Source organism: Symsagittifera roscoffensis, chromosome 10 (assembly GCF_963678635.1).
Source record: "Symsagittifera roscoffensis chromosome 10, txSymRosc1.1, whole genome shotgun sequence".
In the NCBI taxonomy this organism is placed as follows: domain Eukaryota; kingdom Metazoa; phylum Xenacoelomorpha; order Acoela; family Convolutidae; genus Symsagittifera; species Symsagittifera roscoffensis.
Window position 1 is genome coordinate 27,256,260 of NC_087071.1, and position 25,127 is coordinate 27,281,386.

General features: G+C 35.3%; 2 protein-coding genes across 2 annotated transcripts in view; one reads left to right on the forward strand and one right to left on the reverse strand.

The window, feature by feature from the left end:
- The window catches only part of LOC134855116 (splicing factor 3B subunit 1-like), a 602,997-nt gene that overhangs the window by 564,299 nt on the left and 13,571 nt on the right, over positions 1 to 25,127 (reverse strand). The gene's annotated exons all lie outside the window — the stretch shown is intronic.
- LOC134855601 (uncharacterized) lies at positions 1,819 to 23,742 on the forward strand. Its single transcript, XM_063872137.1, has 5 exons — positions 1,819 to 1,993; positions 2,881 to 2,998; positions 20,348 to 20,496; positions 21,946 to 22,079; positions 23,311 to 23,742. The coding sequence occupies exons 1-5, from the start codon at positions 1,954 to 1,956 to the stop codon at positions 23,563 to 23,565; spliced, it is 696 nt and encodes a 231-aa protein (XP_063728207.1). The 5' UTR covers positions 1,819 to 1,953; the 3' UTR covers positions 23,566 to 23,742.

Sequence of the window (25,127 nt, forward strand, 5' to 3'; positions counted from 1 at the left end):
ATTTGATATGACGTAGCAAAATATGGAAAATTTGATGTCCGGGATTTTAGAAAACAGCTAAACGACAGTTAAGACGATAGCCAATTTTGTGGGACTTTAAGACGACGATACTCACCTTATCCATTTGCATTTTTGAGAAATACAAACAACCACTTGAATTTGAACAAATTAATTGAAATTTTTGACACTCATTTTTCGTACTCTTGTCAAGTCAAATAATGTACTGTCGTCTTTTTTATCTAGCATCGTACAAATTACGTAGATTTTTTTTTCAATAGAAACTCAGCTCAACAAAAAACTCACTCAACGAGTTCTATTTTTTTCAAGGAAGTTTAACTGAAATACTTTCTATTAGGTTGAACACAGTTTGAAATATATGGCTCATCGATTTCAAATTGATCCAAATCAGCTACAGTATGAGGCCAAACTGTGCTTCTTGGCAAATGTAAGCTTTTCCGCAACAAGGGCGTTCCCTTTGTTCTTCTTTTGTTCTTTCACTTACTTTGATAGTTCCGACACAAATTTAACATGTTTAAAGACTTGTTTCTGGAACACATGAACATACAGACACAAAACTCTGCGCTAATTCAGTGCACAGATTGGCCTCGTAATGTACCAATGCATATTTTACGAACCCAAATAAGTTATATTTAGATTTAAATTAATCTTTTCTGATGATTTTGGATGAATTTTAATAACTAAAAATCTATTCAAATCAATTTGGATGAATTTACCAATTGACAAAATTACATCCGAATCTTGCTTAAATACATCGAAATTTTTTTAAATTACAAATTATTCCATTTGAAAAGAACCAACAGCAGGTCGATTTTTGTGACTAATACTCCATTTCAAATCGACTTGCTAGATTTCAGAGAAAAAAAAACAATGACACAAGTCAAAACAAATTAGCAAAAATCACCAATTTTACCAAATTTTGGCAAAAATCTATCAACAAATCAAGAAATTGTTCTATAAAAATAAACTTATTTTGAGCTCAATAACGAGCAATCAAATCCGAGAAAATTTTTAATGTGAGTCAACTTTTGAGCAAGAGTTTATGCAGAAATTAAGCAATGCTCAATGTAAATTAGATTCTGAACTCGAATTATGCAAGGAAATCATCGAAATTTTACCGATATTTTTGCAGATAATTGGTCGTTTCTTTCTGCTACCATACGCTATGGATGTAAAATGAAAACTAAAGGGCAATGTAAAAAAGCAACAGAAAATAACTAGAATTAAAATAATTTTAACCCGTTTTGATCCCGCTGAAAATAAAAATTAATTAGGACTGAAAAAAGACTTAAATCGAGTTAAATTTGATTTGGATCAATTCTTTTAGCTGAATCGAGATCAATTTAAATTGATTTTAAACTGATCCAAATCATGTTTATCTTTTCGATTTCAATTTTGTACTTTTCATACTATAAGCAGTTCATTTTTGTCAGTGCGGTTACCGTAGATGTCCTCCCAAAAACATTCAAAATACTCGAGAAACATGTTAATAAGGAACAGCTATTTTATAGTGTTAATAATCGAAAAAATTAATCAAATTTTTGTCTTGATTAATTTTTTTGACTAATTAGCACTCGAATCCAATTTCTGACAAACCGGTTTTTTATCCCTCGCTAAAAAAATTTTTGGGAGGGAGTTGTACGGTTGATCCGAATAAATAATTGACATAAACGTTGATAAATCAATTGGCAGGAAAAATATGATATCCAAGTGCTTAGTTGTAGTTCACTGATTTTCTTATAGGTAGTATAGTTCAACCTTTTCTCTTCAAACAAACGTTCGAATTAGAATTTACTAATCAAAACTGGTTAAATTAATTAAGAACGGTCCTTCGTATATTTGATTAATTTTGTTCTCTTCATGATCAGCTCCGTATACTCATATAGAAATCTTTACTTTTTTTGACACAGAAATCCATTACCATTTCACAGAACAATGTGCGGATCCATTTTGTGGTTATCTTTAGTCATGATCGGTATGTACCGTTAATAGAAAAGTAAACAAAACTTATGTTTCAAGAAACAAACCAAAGTCAATCAACCTAGAAAAAATATCTAAGAAAAAATTTTTGTTTAATTTGATTGTTTTGCAAAAGAGTTTTTGGCGATATCAGAGATAAACCTTAACAAAAACAAAAAAATTGCCGGGATCAATTAAAAAGTTTTGAGGATTTACTCAAAAATTGGACAATTTTATCTTGAATTGGAATTATTTTCGGAGAATATCTGCTTTTTTTGATAATTCTGACTAGAGCTGTGTTAGATTTGGCCAATTTAACAAGATCTGCAACTACAGAATTTGACCAACATATATTCAAAAATCTGAAGTTAATTATGATTTAAAAATGAGCAAAGACACATCTTTTTAATCATTCCATCAACACAAACAACTATTTTCCAAAAGTGATTTACTGAGCCTAAATACAGTCAATCCAAATAAATTTTCGCATTTTGAAAAGCTATCAGTTTAAGTCAATTTAGATTTGATCTACATAAAATTTTTCCAGTTTTCTAATAAAAAAAAACTTCAATATATTAAGAGTTAATCCAAATTGACTTAGACATCCTAACTAAACAGTTTTTGATACTAAAGTTGATCATAAACCATTTTGGTCAGTGCGGATAAGCAGCAAATTTTTTGCAAATTATTTTTTGAAAAAAAAAACAATTTTCCAATTTGGCTGAAAATTTAGCAAACTCTTAGCAGCACGTTGCTACGAAGGTTGCGAAGTGATAAATATTCAGTTCTGGTTTTTCCAAAGAGAATTCTCATGATATATAAAGTATTTAGTTTTTGGCAATGGTTGAAATCTGTGAAAATTCTTTACTGTTGGATTAACATCTTAACACTTCTGTTTACAAGGCAGTGGATCATTTGGCAGTATCCTAATACCAAAGTCTCTAGAATGGGAATCTATGCTGTTTCTTATCCCCAGCGATTACACTCCAGACAGGAGGTCACAATTGTGCCATAAATACAGGCAAGTAACTCCAATAAAAATAGATGACAACCTATCTTGCAAGATTTTGTACGATTTGAGTTAGAACTTCCAGAAAAACAAGCTTGAATGCGGATGTCACATTTCTGAAAATTTTGAAAGATTCTTACAAATTGTGCAAAGAACTATGTCATATGAAAAGGCTTAACAAAAAATTCATTTAATCAAGATTTTGGAAAATATTTGTTAGATTGACCCAAAATGTCAGCTAGGGTAAAAACAGTAGCTGATATAGGGAAGGGGGCGGACGCTTCTTCTCTTTAAGAATTCAACTTCCTCGCTACCTAAAGATTTCCTTCTTTTGTCTTTTAATACCTCCAGTACTGGCTGGCTGATCATAAATGTTCTCTAAAGGCGTACGGCGTCTTCAACGCCAATATGTACTAAATTTGAGGGGAAAACTCATGCCGAAAAAAAAACTAAATTTTTTGGCCAAAACTGTCAAAACGGTCTAAATACGGCTTTTCTTACCTGTTTTGGTTTTCGAATTTGGCTTTTTCGCCTTTTGGGCTCTCGAAAAATTTCCAGAAAACAATCGTTTTTTGGAGAGAGCGAAGTTTTCTTCAACTAGATGAGGTTTGTTTCACCAGCGGAAAAAAAGTTCAGTGCATTTTTGTTTTCAACAGCACGTCTGATATAACTGACATCACTTAGTGAAATTTTTTCAAATAATTTATCTGACTTATCATTTTTTTTCTTTCTAGATTGTCTCAAATTTATTTAGTTTTTTCTATTGTATTCAAACCGGTGATTCATATAACAAGGAAAATGAAGGGAGATGTATTTCAGGTTCATTGAAGCAAAAAAATTAAAAGAGTTTAACGATGAGTGTTTCAATACATATGCCGTAACAAAATAATCTTCTCAGAAAATTGCATGTTAGGTCTATGGTTAGTATTTTTTCATATATGAAAATTGTATGATTAGCATTTTTGGTCAACACGGGAAATCAAATGCGATTGTAATTACCTACATCAGCCGCATACTAAAGACAAAATAATCTACTTGCTATAATTGTTTATGACAAGGCCAACTCTCAACATATAGTTAAAAACCTAGATTTTTCGCACATTCCGGCTAAACACTTGAATGATCATTTTGGCAATGTTTTGTTTTCTCAACCATTTGCACATCTTACTTCCCATATTTTGCTTAGTTCCCCATTTTAAAATTAAAAATTTCTTCTATATAGTTCAAAACCTACAAAGTTATCGCTAAAGATGTTGCTTTAAATAAATAAAATACTGCTTATATATCAAGGCAAAGCTTTGAACGTTCCGAATACACTTAAAATTTGATTTTATACAAAATGGTGAATTAATTGACAAATTAATTGCAAAAATGGAAAAACTCTTCCCTTTATCTCAAAACGCCTTAAGTAATTTTCAAAGTGTCTCTTCAGCATCTCCGATTGTTTTAACAAGACTGCTCGTATATCAGGGCAAGGATCTGAGTATTTTGAGTGCAATGTTCTTTAAAAAAAATTTTTTGATAGAATAATTGACGAATCGAAAAAAAATTATCGATATATTTCCTTTTGTCTTCAATTTTTCCCCTCAGCTATGAAAGATACAGGGGATGTGTTAGCGTTTTTTTATTGTTTCAAAAAGATCAACGGTTTCCATTCAGTTCCAAACGCCAAATTTTATAAAAGCGCAATATACAAGTTTTATAAAAGCGCAATAGATCGCGCGTTGATTATCCCGCTTATTTGATTACATTTAAGCTTAGGGTAAATATGTTTCTCAGATGGTATAAAAAATCAGTCAGAAATGCTTATTTAGGAAAAATTGACTTAATAATTGACTTCAATCATTAATATTCCGCAATTTATTCGAAAATCGGGACAATAATTAGAGAGCTTTTTCTAACCGGGTTTTGCTTTACAAGACAAAAAGTTTACGTTCTTTTTTAATTTTGCACTCTCAAATTTTTGAGAACAGTTTTTTTGTAAAGTTTTTCTATCAGTTTACTTCTATTTTGATCAAGTACATGTGATGTGTTGTTATTCTCAAATCCATAAAAATGTTTGCGTGTTTTTATAGTTCCTTGTAGCTGTAGAGATTACAAAGGTTCTTAGTAGCATTGTATCGTGTCCCGGATCCTAAGGGGGGTCGTTCCTAAGGGGGGTCCTCACATAAAGCAAAATCCTAGGAAAGGGGTCCTTAATTTTTCGGAGGACCCCTATCCTAGGATTTTGTAAATGATCGCAAGTTCCCACCCCTAAAGTAAAAGACCCCCTTCTTAGGATCTTGTTAAGCTGAGCTCAACAACCGGGACGCGATACAATAATTCATTCTAATTCCTTTTAAAGCGGTCCCTTTTCCCGCGATAATTAAAATTAATCGTCCTAATTCCTGAACTTTTCTAATTCGTCCTATTTTCATGTGGATATCATTTCCTGGCTTTCTTTCTTTTCGTCAAAGATTTGTCATGCTATTAAAGTTTGTTATTGAAAACGAGCCTAAGGATTTCACATATTTGTTTGAATTAACACTTGGTTTGCGTCAACAGGTTTATTTGCCTGAAGCTATTTTTAATAAAACAGTGATTGAGCTCAATACGAGTATTTTATTAGTTGTGAAATGGTAAAAACCAAAACATATACAAGTCGAAGTACAAAAAGGACGAACCGTAAAAATCATCTAAAAATATATGTTTCAGATTTTAATGTTTATTGTTTTGGTTTTCAATGCGCTTTTTTTAGGTGGTCGTTCTTCTGAAGCTTCAGATAAGATAAATGGGTTATTTATAGGGGGACGTTCACGGACTCGGCTACTAGAAGCTTCTTCTTCTTGCAGCTCTGTTTCTGAGTAGGGCCGGTGTAAAAATCCCCAATCTGGAAGTTGAAAATCGGGAGAACTGTTATCAGTTTCATTGTATGAGTTGGCCCACTCGTTGTCCATGTAAATGTCTTCGGGAAAAGCATTTTCTTCAGCGGCTTTATGGCCAAAGGGCACTGTCGACATTCCGTCGAAAAGTAGAAAACGTTTGGAGTCGAATGATGATAATGTAAGTTTGTTTTGTTTCACTGTCATATTGGTGTGAGCTTTCGAAACTATATTATAGTTGTACACTCTGACTGTTTTTCCAGTGAATAATGTGTCCCTGAAGGTTTGGTGGACCAGTTCTCTCTGTGCACGCCGTTTAATTCCTTTGGCACTCAATTTTTGAGTGCCTTCTAAACAGAAGCAAAACTGTTATTCGTTTCTACAACGCAGGGGATAATTTCATTTCACTTCAGCAACTCAATTTATACCGAACAAAATTTCATTCATTTTACCAAAAACGAGCAGAAGACTCTAAGTTATGATTAAAAAAGAGGAAAAGAGAGGGAATATGTTGTCAGATAAATCAACGTTTAGGCAACATTGTAGAATGTTGCCTAAATCAGCTAAATGCCCATAGTTTATTGCAAAAAAATAAGGGGGGGTAGGGGGTTGGTGGTAGTAATTTTGTTCTGTAAAAGGTAGGAATGGGGGTGGAAGGGTGGCTTAAATTTTATTTACCATTAAGGACGACCGAATATAGTTTCCGTTTTAGGGCGATGAATTCTCTGATCGGCTTCCCACCAGTCTCGCCTTTGAATTTCAGCACAACTTTCTTGTTGGTATCCTCGAACACGAAATGGTCCTCATCGTAATTTGAAAAGTCGAAATCAGCTTCTATTTTCTCCAAGTCTCGGTAAACGTCATCAGTTTTTATGGCATAAATAGAACTATCCGTGTCGGAGTAAAGGAGTTCCAAGTTTAGATTTGGTTTCAATTTTTGATAATGAAACTGAAACATGAAACGCTTGGCGAGGTCTAGGATGGTTGCACCAACTATCATAGGTTTGTCCCACAATATTTTTGTAACTGAAAAGCTGATTGTGGCTAATTGATTGTCAATGATTTGAAAGCTTTTCATTGTGCTCAGAGCTGTTTTTTGTAAAAGTTCTCTCTCATTCCTTACAATCTCCAGCTTCTTTCTTCCTAACTTAGACTCCATTGTCTTACCGAAAGCTGAATTAACAATAAGCTTGTAGAAGGTCTCCTGGAATTTATTTACCGCGGCTTTTCGTAGGCGGGTGTTGAGGTCGACAAAGGGTGCCATCCAGTGACTTTGGCGGAACTGAAGAACTTTTCCTAGGTGAGTTATTTTCATTCCCAGCTCATGGTACAATTTTAGGGTAAGGTAATGCAAAACATAACCTTCTTTAGGATGCAAGGTCTGTAGAAGCTTTGGCACATTTGGCAGTGTGGTGATTCCCAATTTTCCCAATATGTCGACTTGCTCGTTGCTCATTGCACCGATGTCCACTACTTCACGAGAGGGGGCAAGGGGGTAATCAGCAAAGAAGTCGTGAAGCTCTTCGGGTATGGTTAAATTGACTCCAGCTATGAAACCCCACTCTGAGGTTTCGCTGGTGAGCAGTATGTCTGCCAGACTTTTTTCAACTATTGAAAAATCGTTTGAGGGCAAAGGGCAGTGTTTCATTATCCCCCTGTACAAATTGTTTGCATCAATATTGAGGATCTAGCTTGATGGTTCTGAGGGCGAAAAATCGTCGAGGTATTTATTGTTTGCTTTGTAAAATCGGCGCGCATAAACCGATGACATGCCTCCTCGTATCACTCGCTGCACAAGGTCTAGATGTTCACGGTCCGTTAAGAGTTTCAGTTCGGGCTTACAAACTTTTAGAAAGGCGTCCCCGGAAAGGTTACTTGCCGTGAAGTAACAGGCGCAATCCAGCCCGTATGTTTGATGGCAAACTTCTTGGGAAGCTTCGAAAACGGAAGCAAGCAATAGCACATCTGTAGTCAAGTACAAGTCGTGGTAATCACCAAGTGAGCCACACTTCAGTTCTGTGAAAACTTTAAGGGCATGATTGTACTCGCTTCTTGAAACACTCACATCCCCTCCTGTTAGACTATTTTTCCACATTGCTCGTGGGGGAAGGCGAGTTTCTCGGAATTTTTCGAATGACTTGAAGTATGAGTAGGGGTAATGCCTTTTCTGTTTCAACATACTGACTTTTTCAGGTGAGTGGCCGAGTTTTCAAAATAGTTCTCCAGCAGAAAAAACTTTTCGTTGGGCAAATTATCGACAAGTTTTGCCAACGATGCTAGCATGAACCTATACGAATCGATGAATCTCAGATTTTCGTAGAGTTTTTTGAGTTTTCCGTGTTTGTCCGTGTACGTTTTTACATTTCAAGGATATATTTTTTTTCTTCAGATGCGGGTATTACGGAAAAAGTGTTTCCCGAATCGCTTTTTGCCAGTGCTTTGATTATAAAGTGTAAATCATAATTTGACAAATTATGAGCTACCACTGGAATGTAATTTGTTGTTTTTCTATTAACGTTACACTCATTGTGTGCCCAACCCAGGAACTTGTTGGTGTAATGGCAATGATCAAGTACACCTTGATCATTGTCGGAAAAATCATTCTCGCATATCCAACAAATTGTAGCATCTTCCCGTTCCTGGTCTGTTATACCAGTGAAAGTGTAATATTTCCTTTTTTCTACGTAAATTTGTCTCGCTAACGATTCAAGGGAGCTAATTAGCTCTTCCATCACATTCGGTCCTCTTTTAAGCTCAAATTTTAACAGGTCTTTTTTCCCAAAATCGAGTACTGCTAACGCGTAGCCTTGCACCTTGTTCGGACCCTCTTTGACCCTTTCCAGTATGAGAGCATCTATTTCCTCCTTGTTTTGCATCATGACTTGAAGCAAATCCATTTCTTTTTCACCAACTTTGAGATCGTATCGACGCAATTTGCCTCTGAACGCGCTTTCCGTTGGGGCAGCGGAAGACGTCGTCTCAATGCCGTCCCAAACTGGCAATGCGTGCTTCTTCAGCAAGTGTTGTCCATAGCTTTCCGCGGTGAGAAATATTGTTTGGCAAAAGATACAATGACTATTGGAAGTCATGTCATGTACCAGCTTGACTTGCTCTCGGGCTTCCGACAAACTCTCGAATGATTCGAGAAACTCATCGCAAACAGTTTGAGGCGGAGGGGGAGGAAGGATCTTGTGAACTTTTTGCTCATGTCTTCTCAAGTTTCTTTTAGAGCTCAGTATTTTTCCGCACTGCTGGCAAGGAACAGGTGTCGCGATAGAAGTAGCGTTGGGCATTATTTGTTGAAGTTACTGAAGTAATTCAGGAAAATTTCAAGAAGTAAAACTGGTTATGAAAAAGCAAAAGCGAGAAGTGACTAGCACTAAAAACTTTGCGGGTAAGGGCAAGTAGAAGCCATTAACAAGAGTTATTACTTCGCAGTCTCGACAATAAGTACTTTTCTTTCCAAAAACAGGTTACTTACAGCTTTAAGCTCTATATGTCTGGTCACTCTGTTCAAGTGCAAGGGTTTTGTATACTAAAAACTGATTCATTTACAGCCTCAAACTTTTGCTGTTAATTTTAAGGGTTAGCGATAAATTTTTTAAGTTTTGGCATTTTTTAGGGGACTGGTTTAGACTTTCAATTAACATTTCAGCATTAAATTACAAAATTTGAAGCTTAGAATGATTCAGATAGAGCTCAAAACCTTTTCTGACTAATTTTAACTGTGAAACAGTAACTTCCTAATGATTTCAAGCCCACTTCTTGGTTTGCGTAAAAAGGTATAATAAAAAATAAAAACATGAGATAAAAGTATTCAGAAAGTAAAGCCCTCAACTATCTAATTAAGTTGAAATAAAATAGTAAACTTAAAAAATGAAAACTTTGCAAATTTGATACCTTGATAGTTACCGATGCATGGTAAGCATAGATTGTCATTTGAATGTGTAAAAGATATCGGAATCAAAGTTTCCTTCATGTCATTCAGTGTCCCGTGAAACATTTCATATCATGTCCTTCGAAATATTAAGGCATGGCCGTTTGGTTCAAGGGGCAATAGCTAACCCGGCGTTGCTCGTCGCTACGCTCCTCGGGAACGCCTCCCGCATGTGTAGTAACATTTTTTTTGATATACAAGAGAGCGAAAGAAAACCAATATTTAAAATTTGAATTTCTTCTCCATGATAAATTTCTCAAACAAATTGTTTGAATCAATTTCCATACAACCATAGCCACTTAAAATTATGTCAATTATTCTAGAACTCTCAGCAGCATTTTCACCATTCAAAATAATATTAAAGCGTTCAGTTGTTACGTTAGTAATCAGGTCAGTTTGAGTTTGAACTGATTTAGTATGCGAGCCGAAGCAAACTTGAGGCAATCGTCTGCGAAATGGAACACCACTAACATCTAAGTTGTTGACGGAGTTATAATTCAGAGCTATTTTCAGTTTTTCCATCAGAGGGCCAGACAATTCATAGTTGGAGCAACACAAAATTAAAAATTTGAATGTAGAGAGAAGACAAGGAACAACGAAGGCTTTTGAAATCATCTTGTTAAGTAAATCGGTAGACTCTTTTGTGAATTCGACCAGCCCATGATAATGTTTTTCGTTGTCAATCGAATGATTGCAAAAATCTAATTTATTCGAATGGGAGGATACCGCAAAATTTGCTTTTGAAGCGAAGCCTGAAAAGTTGGGTTCATGATTCAGGATGAAAATTTGTAATTTTACGGAACTGTTTGAAATAATCAGGGGATTGCTCATACATTGCTTTAACCCTTGCTTTGAAGTTTCAATAGAATAACGAGTTGATAATGTTACACAACCCGACAGTTATCATCGTTTTCACTTTCGCATTCGATTTCAGAGCATGAAGATTTTTTTGATTTGTTTCGCTTTTCAGTCACGTCGCACTTTTTTGCTTTCGTCAATCTTTTGATTTTTGTATAATTGTCCGCCAAGGACTGGAATTCACCAGTTGACAAAGTTATTCCTTGTCGATACTTGAAAGTTCCCTCGTCGTCTTTTTTGTACAATTTGATAGTTATGTAAGTACCGGTCTGTGCGAATGTTTTTGCACCGACTCTAACTAAACGTTTATCATTCGAAGATATATCCCTAAAATCATCAAAATAGTCAACATCCGTTTCAAGAGAAGCGTACATTATAAATGAATAACAGCCAACTGGTTTTTAGTGTGAAACGTTGAAGAATGACTGGTCACAGTATACGAGACAGATCATGCGCTCCCAAAGTAAAAATATAGGTGATAACGTTTACGAGCGCCCTAAGCCATATTGATAAAACTTAATCACCAAGGATATAATTTCTTTAACGAAAAATCTCTTTTTATATGGGTATTTAGTTACTTTTCCCCCCGGCTATACTCTAAAAATCTTCTTGTGTTTTTTATTGTGACGGTTATTTTAATGACTGTTATGAATCATGGTAATAAATTTCTAATAGCATGACAAAGAAGGTCTGGCAAAGTATCATGAAAATTTGATTTTGAGTGCTTTCGCCCGTAGCCACTATAATAAAGCTATCACATAAATCTAAAAAATTGGGTTTTCACATTCATTCCTAACATGACCTCAGGCGTCATGCGTAAAAGAATGAATAAAATTTGATAGCCTCGCCTAAAAATTTATTAGTTTTGACCTAATTGAACCATGCCACCCCTTTTCTGATCTCATTCTCATTAATAAACTTTTCATTCTTTTCATTCTCTCAATTTCATCCGGTAGTTCAGTCATTTTATTTTAACAAAACCTTAAACCTTTTCAAGTCATGGCTAGTCCTTTACAAATAATCTCAGTGTCTGATCGAGAAAGAACAATTATCTACCAAACATACACGAGAGAGTCGATTGCAGTCAACCATCAACAGAAAGAGAGAGTCTCTCCGTCTACAGCAAGTCCGTTCAATGACTTGGCTCCACGAAAAAACGACGAGAATCAAAACAAGGAATGGACTACAAAAAGTCATATCATGCTACCGAACTACCTCCTTGATCATATTGATCTTCTTCGACAGAATCGAAAACGAATGTACGAGAGTTGCACTATTCACGAGAGCTACCCGGCATTAGAAAAGACGGAGATAAACGACACAACCTCGCTCGAGCAGTCTCCAAAAAAAATTCACTTCGCGTATGACTGCGAGTCAATGCCGTTGTTTGAAAATCAGGAGGGATGTATTCGTGATTATGCAGAGCGCGAAGCGTACTGGGATATTCCGACAGCAATGTCTCCCGAGTCGTTTGTTAGGGGAGCAGTTTCAACTCCAGAACAATCAACTTCCTATTCGGATGCTCGGGTTTCATCGAGTGCGGAGACAATTGATCTAGTGACCCCATATCTCATTCAAGGCACCCCTCCAAATGCAGCTTGCTATGCGCCTAAAAAGAGAAAACTACAGTTTCGCGAGTTCTAATAACTTAAACAAAAAACTTTCCTTTGTTTCAAATATTATTCCAAGGTTTTATATTTTCATTTTTGTTTGATTTGAGTTTTAAACTGTTTTAACTTTACTGTGTTTTTATTTTTGTCTCAGTTTTTATTTTGCTTAATAGATCAATTGAAATTTGCCCCGTAAAGTTTTCAGCAAAATGTTAGAGAAAAACTTGAAAAACTAGAAAAAATATCACAAATCGAGAATTATTTTTCGCTAAAATTGTTGTTTGAGAAAGAACGAGAGAGAGAGAGAGAGAGAGAGAGATAAATACACTTGCTCAATAGTGAACCCAATTTGGAATATCCTTTTCGGGATGTTGCTTTCTTTTCAAAAGTAAGATAAATATGGAACATTTTCTTGTTGGTAGTCCAACCATATTTATTTGGCTTTTTTTATCAAACACTCTCTGTTCTCTCTCTCTCATCATACTTTGTGCCCGTTGGGGTTAGCCAGGTCTTACGCAAAGTAACAGAGAGTGTTTTAAGCCATAAATCTGCATTATTTTACATTTATATACATGTTTTGGGTGTAAAACTGACAATTGTTTTGGTAAAAATGTGAAAATTAAAAATTTACGTTTTTTTTTCGAAAAATGAACATGATCCTTAACCCTGCTCAGAATTTTATGGCAAATTGATTGAGGGTAGTTTCAGTGGATTTGGAGATAAAAAAGTTTTTCCCAATTTTTTTAAAATAATTAGATTTTCTCAAAAAATCACAACTTTTTAAGCGTCTACTCTCATTGATTAGGCTATAATTGTTTTTTAATTTTTACGCTTGTCCTAATTACGTATCAGATATCTCCTAAAATTTTCAAACCACATTCACTTGACTTTAAAATGAGAACGAATAATTCAAGCTAAAAATGAAGGAAAAAAAAGTTACAAAATTATGTTTTTTAAGTTTCGAACACGACCAGTAGAACTGTGCTCGAGATCCCATAAAACTGATGTTGATAGATTTAAAGGACACTTTTTAAATATTATTTTTCTTTTTTTCACAACAAAAAAAAAGTTTGAGGTTTTCCTTTATTTTGAAAAAAAAAATTTTTTACTTGAAATTACAGAACGGGAGCCGTTCCCGAGGAGCATAGCGACGAGCAACGCCGGGTTAGCTATTGCCCCTTAAACCAAACGGCCATGCCTTAATATTTCGAAGGACATGATATGAAATGTTTCACGGGACACTGAATGACATGAAGGAAACTTTGATTCCGATATCTTTTACACATTCAAATGACAATCTATGCTTACCATGCATCGGTAACTATCAAGGTATCAAATTTGCAAAGTTTTCATTTTTTAAGTTTACTATTTTATTTCAAATTAATTAGATAGTTGAGGGCTTTACTTTCTGAATACTTTTATCTCATGTTTCTACTTTTTATTATACCTTTTTACGTAAACCAAGAAGTGGGCTTGAAATCATTAGGAAGTTACTGTTTCACAGTTAAAATTAGTCAGAAAAGGTTTTGAGCTCTATCTGAATCATTCTAAGCTTTAAATTTTGTAATTTAATGCTGAAATGTTAATTGAAAGTCTAAACCAGTCCCCTAAAAAATGCCAAAACTTGAAAAATTTATCGCTAACCCTTAAAATTAACAGCAAAAGTTTGAGGCTGTAAATGAATCAGTTTTTAGTATACAAAACCCTTGCACTTCAACAGAGTGACCAGACATATAGAGCTTAAAGCTGTAATAAACCTGTTTTTGGAAAGAAAAGTACTTATTGTCGAGACGGCGAAGAATAACTCTTGTTAATGGCTTCTACTTGCCCTTACCCGCAAAGTTTTTAGTGCTAGTCACTTCTCGCTTTTGCTTTTTCATAACCAGTTTTACTTCTTGAAATTTTACTGAACTACTTCAGTAACTTCAACAAATAATGCCCAACGCTACTTCTATCGTGACACCTGTTCCTTGCCAGCAGTGCGGAAAAATACTGAGCTCTAAAAGAAACTTGAGAAGACATGAGCAAAAAGTTCACAAGATCCTTCCTCCCCCTCCGCCTCAAACTGTTTGCGATGAGTTTCTCGAGTCATTCGAGAGTTTGTCGGAAGCCCGAGAGCAAGTCAAGCTGGTACATGACATGACTTCCAATAGTCATTGTATCTTTTGCCATACAATATTTCTCACCGCGGAAAGCTATGGACAACACTTGCTGAAGAAGCACGCATTGCCAGTTTGGGACGGCATTGAGACGACGTCTTCCGCTGCCCCAACGGAAAGCGCGTTCAGAGGCAAATTGCGTCGATACGATCTCAAAGTTGGTGTAAAAGAAATGGATTTGCTTCAACTCATGATGCAAAACAAGGAGGAAATAGATGCTCTCATACTGGAAAGGGTCAAAGAGGGTCCGAACAAGGTGCAATTCCACGTGGAAGTGGGAATGATCAAAATTCCCACTGTGCAAGACGGGGACAGTGGAAACTTCGAAAGGACCATGCTGTTTCTGAACACTAAGACATTGACACTGTACTTCGAGGGAATAGCTGGGGATAAATTCTTGGAACTGATTGAACATATGGTCAACCAAGTCAATTCGCTCTCTTCTCATGGTAGCGGATAGATTATTGACAGAATTGAAAAATTGCATATCAGTTTCGCGGCCTTCTCACCAATAAGAGCAGGATCCTACCTCGAGCTACCTGATGCACTCAGCGCAGCATCTACTCTGCTCACAAATATCAACACTAAAGATGATGACCGTTGCTTTCTCTACTGCTTTGCTGCCGCATATCACAATGTGAATGAGCCTGCCCTCTACCCCACATCTAGACAATGGCTGGAGAAAAACAAAGTCTCAACCTACGATCTCGACAAAGAAGGAATTGTGAAAATCAATGGGGAATACGAAATGCCAATGGGTCTGATGGATATGGACAGATTTGAAAAGTTGAACAATTGTCAAATCAACGTCTTCCGGTAAGCAAATTCTAATTGCCTTCAAAAACAATTTCGAAATTCCTTCATTAAAGTTCTTCACCTATTCAAACACCCTTTTTATTTCATTCCAAACCTAGGTATAAAAATTATTTTTCTGTTCAGGTACAACAATGGCGAATTTTTGCCCATAAGAGTATCGAGCAGATTCACTACTAGCCTGATTGTGGACTTGTTGCTGGTGACAGATGGATCAAAATATCACTATGTGTTGATAAGTGATCTCCAGAAATTGGTCGAGTACGTGCGGCACAGAGTGCACCAATTTCAATCTGAGATTTGCCGCAAATGTTTCCACACATGCGCTTCATTCGAAACTCTGAGAAGACATCAAGAACTGTGTTACCAAGACGAAGATGTCGTCATAACAATGCCCAAGCCGAGAAAAGATGATCACAAGTTCAAAAACTTAACAGCTCGTTGGTACGTACCCAGAGTAATCTACTTTGATTTGGAGTCACTGCTCTTACCAGTATACGGACCGCAACCTGATCCGCGAAAATCTAGCACGCAAACAATTGAAATCCATCAACCGTGCGGCTACGCGTTAGCAGTAATCGATTTTGGGACAAAAAGACCTGTTAAAGTTTGAGCTTAAAAGAGGACCGAATGTGATGGAAGAGCTAATTAGCTCCCTTGAATCGTTAGCGAGACAAATTTACGTAGAAAAAAGGAAATATTACACTTTCACTGGTATAACAGACCAGGAACGGGAAGATGCTACAATTTGTTGGATATGCGAGAATGATTTTTCCGACAATGATCAAGTGGTACTTGATCATTGCCATTACACCAACAAGTTCCTGGGTTGGGCACACAAGGAGTGTAACATTAATAGAAAAACAACAAATTACATTCCAGTGCTAGCTCATAACTTTTCAAATTATGATTTACACTTTATAATCAAAGCGCTGGCAAAAAGCGATTCGGAAAACACTTTTTCCGTAATACCCGCATCTGAAGAAAAATATATATCCTTGACAATCTCAGTATATATAAAAACGTACACGGACAAAAACGGAAAAATCAAAAAACTCTACAAAAATCTGAGATTCATCGATTCGTATAGGTTCATGCTAGCATCGTTGGCAAAACTTGTCGATAATTTGCCCAACGAAAAGTTTTTTCTGCTGGAGAACTATTTTGAAAAACTCGGCCACTCACCTGAAAAAGTCAGTGTGTTGAAAAAGAAAGGGCATTACCCCTACTCATACTTCAACTCATTCGAAAAACTCCGAGAAACTCGCCTTCCCCCACGAGCAATGTGGAAAAATAGTCTAGCAGGAGGGGATGTGAGTGTTTCAAGAAGCGAGTACAATCATGCTCTTAAAGTTTTCACCGAAATGAAGTGTGGCTCACTTGGTGACTACCACGACTTGTACTTGACTACAGATGTGCTATTGCTTGCTTCAGTTTTCGAAGCTTTTCGTGAAGTTTGCTATCAAACATACGGGCTGGATTGCGCCTGTTACTTCACGGCAAGTAACCTTTCCGGGGACGCGTTTCTAAAAGTTTGTAAGCCCGAACTGAAACTCTTAACGGACCGTGAACATCTAGACCTTGTGCAGCGAATGATACGAGGAGGCATGTCGTCGGCTTACGCGCGCCGATTTTACAAAGCAAACAATAAATACCTCGACGATTTTTTGCCCTAAGAACCATCAAGCTACATCCCCAACATTGATGTAAACATTTTGTACGGGGGGATAATGAAACACTGCCCTTTGCCCTTAAACGATTTTTCAATAGTTGAAAAAAGTCTGGCAGACATAAGCCTCACCAGCGAAACCTCAGAGTGGGGTTAAATAGTTGAAGTCAATTTAACCATACCCGAAGAGCTTCACGACTTCTTTGCTGATTACCCCCTTGCCCCCTCTCGTGAAGTAGTGGACATCGGTGCAATGAGCAACGAGCAAGTCGACATGTTGGGAAAATTGGGAATCACCACACTGCCAAAAGTGGCAAAGCTTCTACAGACCTTGCATCCTAAAGAATGTTATGTTTTGCACTACCTTACCCTAAAATTGTACCATGAGCTGGGAATGAAAATTACTCACCTAGGAAAAGCTCTTCAGTTCCGCCAAAGTCACTGGATGGCACCCTTTGTCGACCTCAGCACCCGCCTACGAAAAAACGCGGTAAATAAATTCCAGGAGAACTTCTACAAGCTAATTGTTAATTCAGCTTTCGATAAGACAATGGAGTCTAAGTTAGGAAGAAAGAAGCTGAAGATTGTAAGGAATGAGAGAGAACTTTTACAAAAAACAGCTCTGAGCACAAGGAAAAGCTTTCAAATCATTGACGATCAATTAGCTACAATCAGCTTTTCAGTAAAAAAAACATTGTGGGACAAACCTATGATAGTTGGTGCAACCATCCTAGACCTCGCCAAGCGTTTCATGTTTCAGTTTCATTATCAAAAAATGAAACCAAATCTAAACTTGGAACTCCTTTACTCCGACACGGATAGTTTTTTTATGCCATAAACTGATGACGTTTACCGAGACTTGGAGAAAATAAAAGCTGATTTCGACATTTCAAATTACGATGAGGACCATTTCTTGTTCGAGGATACCAACAAGAAAGTTGTGCTGAAATTCAAAGACGAGACTGGTGGGAAGCCGATCAGAGAATTCATCGCCCTAAAACCGAAACTATATTCGGTCGCCTTTAATGGTAAATAAAATTAAGCCACCCTTCCACCCCCATTCCTACCTTTTACAGAACAAAATTACTACCACCAACCCCCTAACACCCTTAATTTTTTGCAGTAAACTATGGGCATTTAGCTGATTTAGGCAACATTATACAATGTTGCCTAAACGTTGATTTATTTGACAACATATTCCCTCTCTTTTCCTCTGTTTTAATCATAAATTAGAGTCTTCTGCTCTTTTTTGATAAAATGAATGAAATTTTGTTCGGTATAAATTGAGTTGCTGAAGTGAAATGAAATTATCCCCTGCGTTGTAGAAAAGAAAGTTTTGCTTCTGTTTAGAAGGCACTCAAAAATTGAGTGCCAAAGGAATTAAACGGCGTGCACAGAGAGAACTGGTCCACCAAACCTTCAGGGACACATTATTCACTGGAAAAACAATGAGAGTGTACAACTATAATATAGTTTCGAAAGTTCACACCAAATGACAGTGAAACAAAACAAACTTGCATTATCACCATTCGACTCAAAACGTTTTCTACTTTTCGACGGAATTTCGACAGTGCCCTTTGGCCTTAAAGCCGCTGAAGAAAATGCTTTTCTAGAAGACATTTAAATGGACACCGAGTGGGCCAACTCATACAATGAAACTGATAACAGTTCTCCCGATTTTCAACTTCCAGATTGGGGATTTTTACAGCGGCCCTACTCAGAAACAGAGCTGCAAGAAGAAGAAGCTTCTAGTAGCCGAGTCCGTGAACGTCCCCCTATAAATAACCCATTTATCTTATCTGAAGCTTCAGAAGAACGACCACCTAAAAAAAAGCGCAATGAAAACCAAAACAATAAACATTAAAGTCTGAAACATATATTTTTAGATGATTTTTACGGTTCGTCCTTTTTGTACTTCGACTTGTATATGTTTTGGTTTTTACCAATTCACAACTAATAAAATACTCGTATTGAGCTCAATCACTGTTTTATTATAAATAGCTTCAGGCAAATAAACCTGTTGACGCAAACCAAGTGTTAATTCAAACAAATATGTGAAATCCTTAGGCTCGTTTTCAATAACAAACTTTAATAGCATGACAAATCTTTGACGAAAAGAAAGAAAGCCAGGAAATGATATCCACATGAAACTAGGACGAATTAGAAAAGTTCAGGAATTAGGACGATTAATTTTAGTTATCGCGGGAAAAGGGACCGCTTTAAAAGGAATTAGAATGAATTATTGTATCGCGTCCCGGTTGTTGGGCTCAGCTTAACAAGATCCTAAGAAGGGGGTCTTTTACTTTAGGGGTGGGAACTTGCGATCATTTACAAAATCCTAGGATAGGGGTCCTCCGAAAAATTAAGGACCCCTTTCCTAGGATTTTGCTTTACGTGAGGACCCCCCTTAGGAAGGACCCCCCCCCTTAGGATCCGGGACACGATACAATACTACTGTTCTTATCAGCCTTGATTTGTTCTGATTTGAAAATGTGTCTTTACATTTTCGGCTCTTGAAAATGATGATTCCTCAGTTTAATTTTCTGTTTTTTTTTCATTCTATCGATTTTTTAACCAGTTTAATAGTTTTAATTCCTTTTTCAATTGATACAAATTTGTTTACTGAGAAATTATAATTTATCAAAAAAATCCTGATTCTTGTTTTTTCCAGAAATTTTTTCTTTTCCGAACTGATCGAACCCCTCGTGTTTAATGAGGGCGAAAAAGAACTAGATAAACGTTTTTTATTTATTTTTACAGCTGAGGATTTTTCAAAGACTGGGTTGGTTGAGTGGTGATAGAATGGAGGGTTTAGCTGAACTAAAATGACAGAAGACATGTTCCATTCTGACTGACCAAAAAAGAATTCAGGTGCACACCAAGTGCAAAATTTCATCTCTAAATTGACAAAGATTGAAGAGTGTCTCGAAAGAGTGATATTTTGAAGTACATTTTTTTCTCCCGCCCTACAAATTCGCTTCTCAAAGATTCTTAAGAGAGATTAAACAAATATTCGGATGTACTTATCATTTAACCCCCTCCCCTTATGGTGCCTACTAAAGAATTGCCACCCTTGTAAATAAAAGCAGTAGTTACCGTACTATTTATAATTCGAATTTAACCGCATTCTGATTGGTGTAAAACTCGGCTAACAACCTACTTAACTATAACAATTAACCCCCACCCCCTTTCTTGATGGGGGGGGCGAAGATAATTGTTCAGTAAATCCAAACAATCTAACGCGAGTGTGACACGTACGCTTCTGGTTTGTCGACCTTAAATAAAAAAAAATTTCAAATAATTCAGATATCATTTGCTCGAATTTTTAGTCTGATTTAAAAAAAAAACGATATCTACAAAAATCAAAAACGAAACATTGGAAAAACTTCCATTGCCGCGTTAAAATTAACAACAATTTTGACCAATAAAAAACAAAAAAAATGTTTATTTTCAGCACTCGCTATTGCTACATGGGTAAAGTGATCAATGCGATTAAGAGTGAAAGATCGGCAGAGAGTGATGACTATTCCAAGTTCATAGAGCTAATCAACAGAGTGTACAGACACATCAACTGGTTTTCAATCTCGTTGATATTATCCCGAGGTGAGTTAAATTTCTTAGAGTAATCATCATTCATTCAAAAAGGTGATCTAATAAATAATACATTATGACAACCTGTAAATAGTTTTACGAACCGAAAACTCAAAAGGGGGGTTAAAAGAGGGCCAATTTTGGATAATAAAATGTGCTAAAAAATGAGAAAAAGAAAAAAAAAGCAGTTCAAAATAATCTAATAACTAGCCAATGCGACTTTTCAAACTTCTAAACAAATTAAACAAATCCAGATTAAAAGAATTAATAATATCCCCATTAACCCGAATAAAGAAAGGGAATTATTATGCGCTGACAATTGCCATTACCAACAAACGTACGAACGGTTTATGAGAAAAAACAGGTGGTCGTTTTTTGTCAATAGCCAAGTTTTGCCAAATTTTTTTTAATAAGTTCTTTTCTCTCAGAACTTTTTTTGTCAGTTTTTAACTTCTTCGCTTTAGGATAAGAGCTACATTTGAAAACTTTTTCGACACGATGTACATGAATGATCCCAGTTCTCTTAAGAGCAATGAAATTATAGCGTATTTTTACATTTTTCTTGGTGATTTTTTTCATTGCGAGACCAAACTGTGTAATTTGCGAATGTAAGCGGATTCCGCAACAAGGACGCTCCTTTTGTTCTTCTTTTGTTCTTTATTTTCTTTGATCATTCTGACAAAACTTTAACGGGCTTACAGTTTTGTCTCTGAATTCCAGAGACATACAAACATCAAATTGTGCGCCTATCCAGTGCACAGTTTGGCCTCGTAATGATTGTGTCTTTTTTAGAAAAAAAAACTCTAAATTACTTCACACTCAACTTTGCTTTATTGCGATTTGACTTTTGATTGACTTTATTTTTTCTTGTTAAAAAGAAGGCAGGCTGGACAATCATCTAGATTATGAGTTTTTTTCTTTTGAGAGTCATTTAGATTCAATTCAGTTTAATTGTTTTTTGATCACTTCAATTAACAAGAGTTTTAGAGAATTATCCCACTTTTTTGTTTTTTTTTAATAATAATTTGATAAAGTATTTGCATGTTAATTTTACAGCTTTTTGCGACAATTCTTGCAGTTTAAGATGCAAGCTGAACTTTTTGTTGGTTTTAAGTCCAAATGTTTATAAAATGATCAAAAATTTGCAAAAATTATTTTGTGGCCTTTTGGCAAAATAGGTTCTCGACTTCAAATATGTGTAATTGTGCGCCGTTATGGTAAATGACAATTGTTTAGGCCTGACAAAATATTGCTGGCTTTTTTCTGACAGTAGGAAAAGAATGTGCACACATTTTTTATCAATTCATGACACTTCAACCGCTAAAAAATAACTTAATTTAACGCTTAATTTTTTGGATTTATGAACATTCAATTTTGATTGGTTATCAAGATCTTCGGGCATCTGGCTCTGCTGCATGAAATACTCTTCAAATCAGTTAATTTTCTTGTGTTGTGTTTTAGAGGAAGGTTTATGTTGTGTGTCCCAGTTGGGTGCCTACAAAAAATTTGGCCAGGACCGAGGATTATCTCCTGCCAGCTACATGGAAGAAATTACTGATTACTCTGGTGATAACAAAAACCTCAATTTTGTAAAGGTAGTCTTCCTTTTTCAAATAATTGATTTAAAAAGTAGGAGTAATTGACACCCATAAAATTTTCAAACAAATCAGTATAAATATCAAGCGTATCGATCTTCTGTATCAAAACAGTGTGACATAAACTATTGTATGATTTAAATGTATTCGCATTGATACCCAAGAAGTACTCGTTTTTTTTCTGAGGTCACTTCTTTCCAACCTAATTGCTTACAAGATAGAATTTTGAATTTTTGTGCTGTGGTGGTTTTTTCTTCAAACAAAGTTTGAGCTTTTGACTAGCCATTTTCACAAAAATTTTTAGAGTACCTCATAGCTATTATCTACGCAATGCAAATTTAAAAAAAAATTATGATTATTTTTTTTGAAAAGTTGAAAACTATTGGTTAGACATTTTCCAAGTTGCAAATTAAAGCGTAAAATACTTCGTGCTATTGACGCTTAAGCAGCGATTTAATGCAGCTCACAAATTAATCAAAACTGACTTGAGACATTCTTTTTGACATACTAATGGGTTTTTCGACAAAAAAGTTATCGAACTTGCGTGTGATTCCTCTTTTTTTTCTTCAAAATTTGCTGAATTAAATAATTTTTTGATTTTTATGTTTTATTATCAAAAAAAATCTACAGTTCCTGTGGAGTTTTTAAGCAATCAGAAGCAAGATTGCGCTATCATGCAAATTTTTGTTCAGTTTTTGAAGTCACAAAAAATTGCTCACACACCTATTTATTCAAAAATACATGCAAAATTAGTTTGAAAAAATTGGCTTCAAAAAAGAAAAACAGCTGGGCTTGAGTAGTCGCTGAACATACTTTCAATTTAAAAATTCATATGAAGTTTATCCATTTTTTGTGATCAAAAATAAAAAAATGCGAAGCATTATATAAATTTTTAATCCTGATATCATGTTGGCAAAAACCGTTTTTTGGGAAGTGTTTTATTTTCAATTTGCATATATTTAAGCTCTTTAGCATGCGTAACATTTCTTTAAAACAATTCATAATTCCCACAGTTGTGAAATGTGCAAAAAATGGAAACAATCTTAACATATATCTTACAACTTGAAAAAATAGGGCCCGAAAAATTGTTATCTATCAAATTACTTTAATTTTTTATCGGTTACTTCAACTTCGGTGAATTTTTATTGGTAAGAACTATAAGCAATCTGAAATTTCTTAGCTTCAATTTTTTTACATTGGATGATATAGACCTTTAGATTGTCTGTTATAGGCCCACTTCAACAGGAACCTTTGCGTCAATCTTATATCGGAAGTTGGCTTCGGAACTGGAGAATTGGTTATCAACGGCCATTATCACGACGCATTTTTTTTACTCAGCGAAGGAAACAATAAGATGTTTCACTTTTTCCCTTATTACAACATAAAAGATCAACTTACCTTTGAGTGGTTTAAATTGAATATAATGTGTGACGAACAACCTTGGATATGTGCTAAACATCCTCCAGATGCGGAGCAAATTGTATAGTTAGACACACAGATAAAACTTTGATTTTGAAAATTTCTGGCAATTTTATAGAATATAAATTGTTTCAAGCGCATCAGCAGCCCGAGTGTTGATCGATACATACAAACCTCTAGATAAAAATTATATTCTGTCCAGCTTTTTTATCAAAAAGGCAAAAAAAATAAACAATTGAAAGTTCGGTTTTCTATTTTAGTATAGTATTTGAAAAAGCACTAAAATTTCTAAATTAAATTAATTTAATTCAGTATAAGTTATTTCAGTTTTATTTAACTTGGAATAAAAAGAACATCAATGAATCAAATTAAGTCATATTCAATTCACAAACATAGTTATTGATGAGATATAAACGTTCAGAGATTTTCATTGCAAATTGTTTCCTCAATTCACTTTCTCTCAAAATTTTGTTTTCTATCGTATTGATGCAAGCAAATAACTCCGACGTTTCATCAAAAGTGACTATAAACATTTTGGTAAAACCCAATCGACAAAACATAACTTGAAATCGGAATGATGTTTTTCACATTTGTTGGAACTATTTTTGATACTCTTCTTCTCTCAAAATCAACAAAACTATTAAATTACTGAGAAGTTTACCCCACTGAAAATCCAGGTCATAATATCATTTGTGGAAGAAGCAGCTTTTTAATTTTTTTCCCGAGATTTTATTATAATCATTAAGAGCCAGATCATTAGAAAACGGGGTTATAGTTTTATTGAATCTAATCGTGATAAAAAGTATATAAAACATCCATTCTGATGATGAGAGAGCAAACACTCAACCTTTGTTCTTCAATTTAGGTTTTGTTCAGCGAAATTTGTTAGATAAATGACTTAACAGCTCGAAAAGTGTGTTTGTATTTAAAACTTCATATACAATTTTATAAAACAAAAGAATCAAGAAATGGGCCATTGAAGATGTCTTATATATTTTAAAAAAACTGAAGTAAAAACTTTTGTTTTCCGCTGTGAACTTGATTAACTTTTTAAAAGCAGCCTTGTAAAAAAAAGTTTGGGTTCAAACTGTAAAATTTAATTCAAATTGTAAAATTGGAAGTTGATAAAAGTCAAACTCAAGATATAATCTGCAGGCTATATTTGAAAAAACAATGAAAACTGGAAATAATCGCAAAAAGTAAGAAAGGTGTTCCTAAATAATTTTGGGAGTTACGGAACATCATTGTCATCCGGTCTGGATCGACAAACTAACCTTATATGTATGTTATTTATATTATTAAGAATCTTATGCTAAACGCCTAGATGGCTGGTCACTTGACCTTGGTAGACAGAGAGGACGAACTCTAACTGAAATAAGAATGAGAGTTGAGTTAATGTTATCTGTCAACTAGTCGTTTATATCGCTCCGACTTAGAATTAAGGTTTATCGATCCAATCGGATTCAAGTGTTAGAATATCATACCCTCCGGTATGACATGGCGCAGCAAGCAGGAAATTCCAAAAACCCACTGAATATTAACCCATTTTGGGAGAGAGCGTCGGCCAAATCACCACTCGAATGGACAAAGTGGGCAGCAATATTGGAAATGGCTGTATTTGCAAAGGAT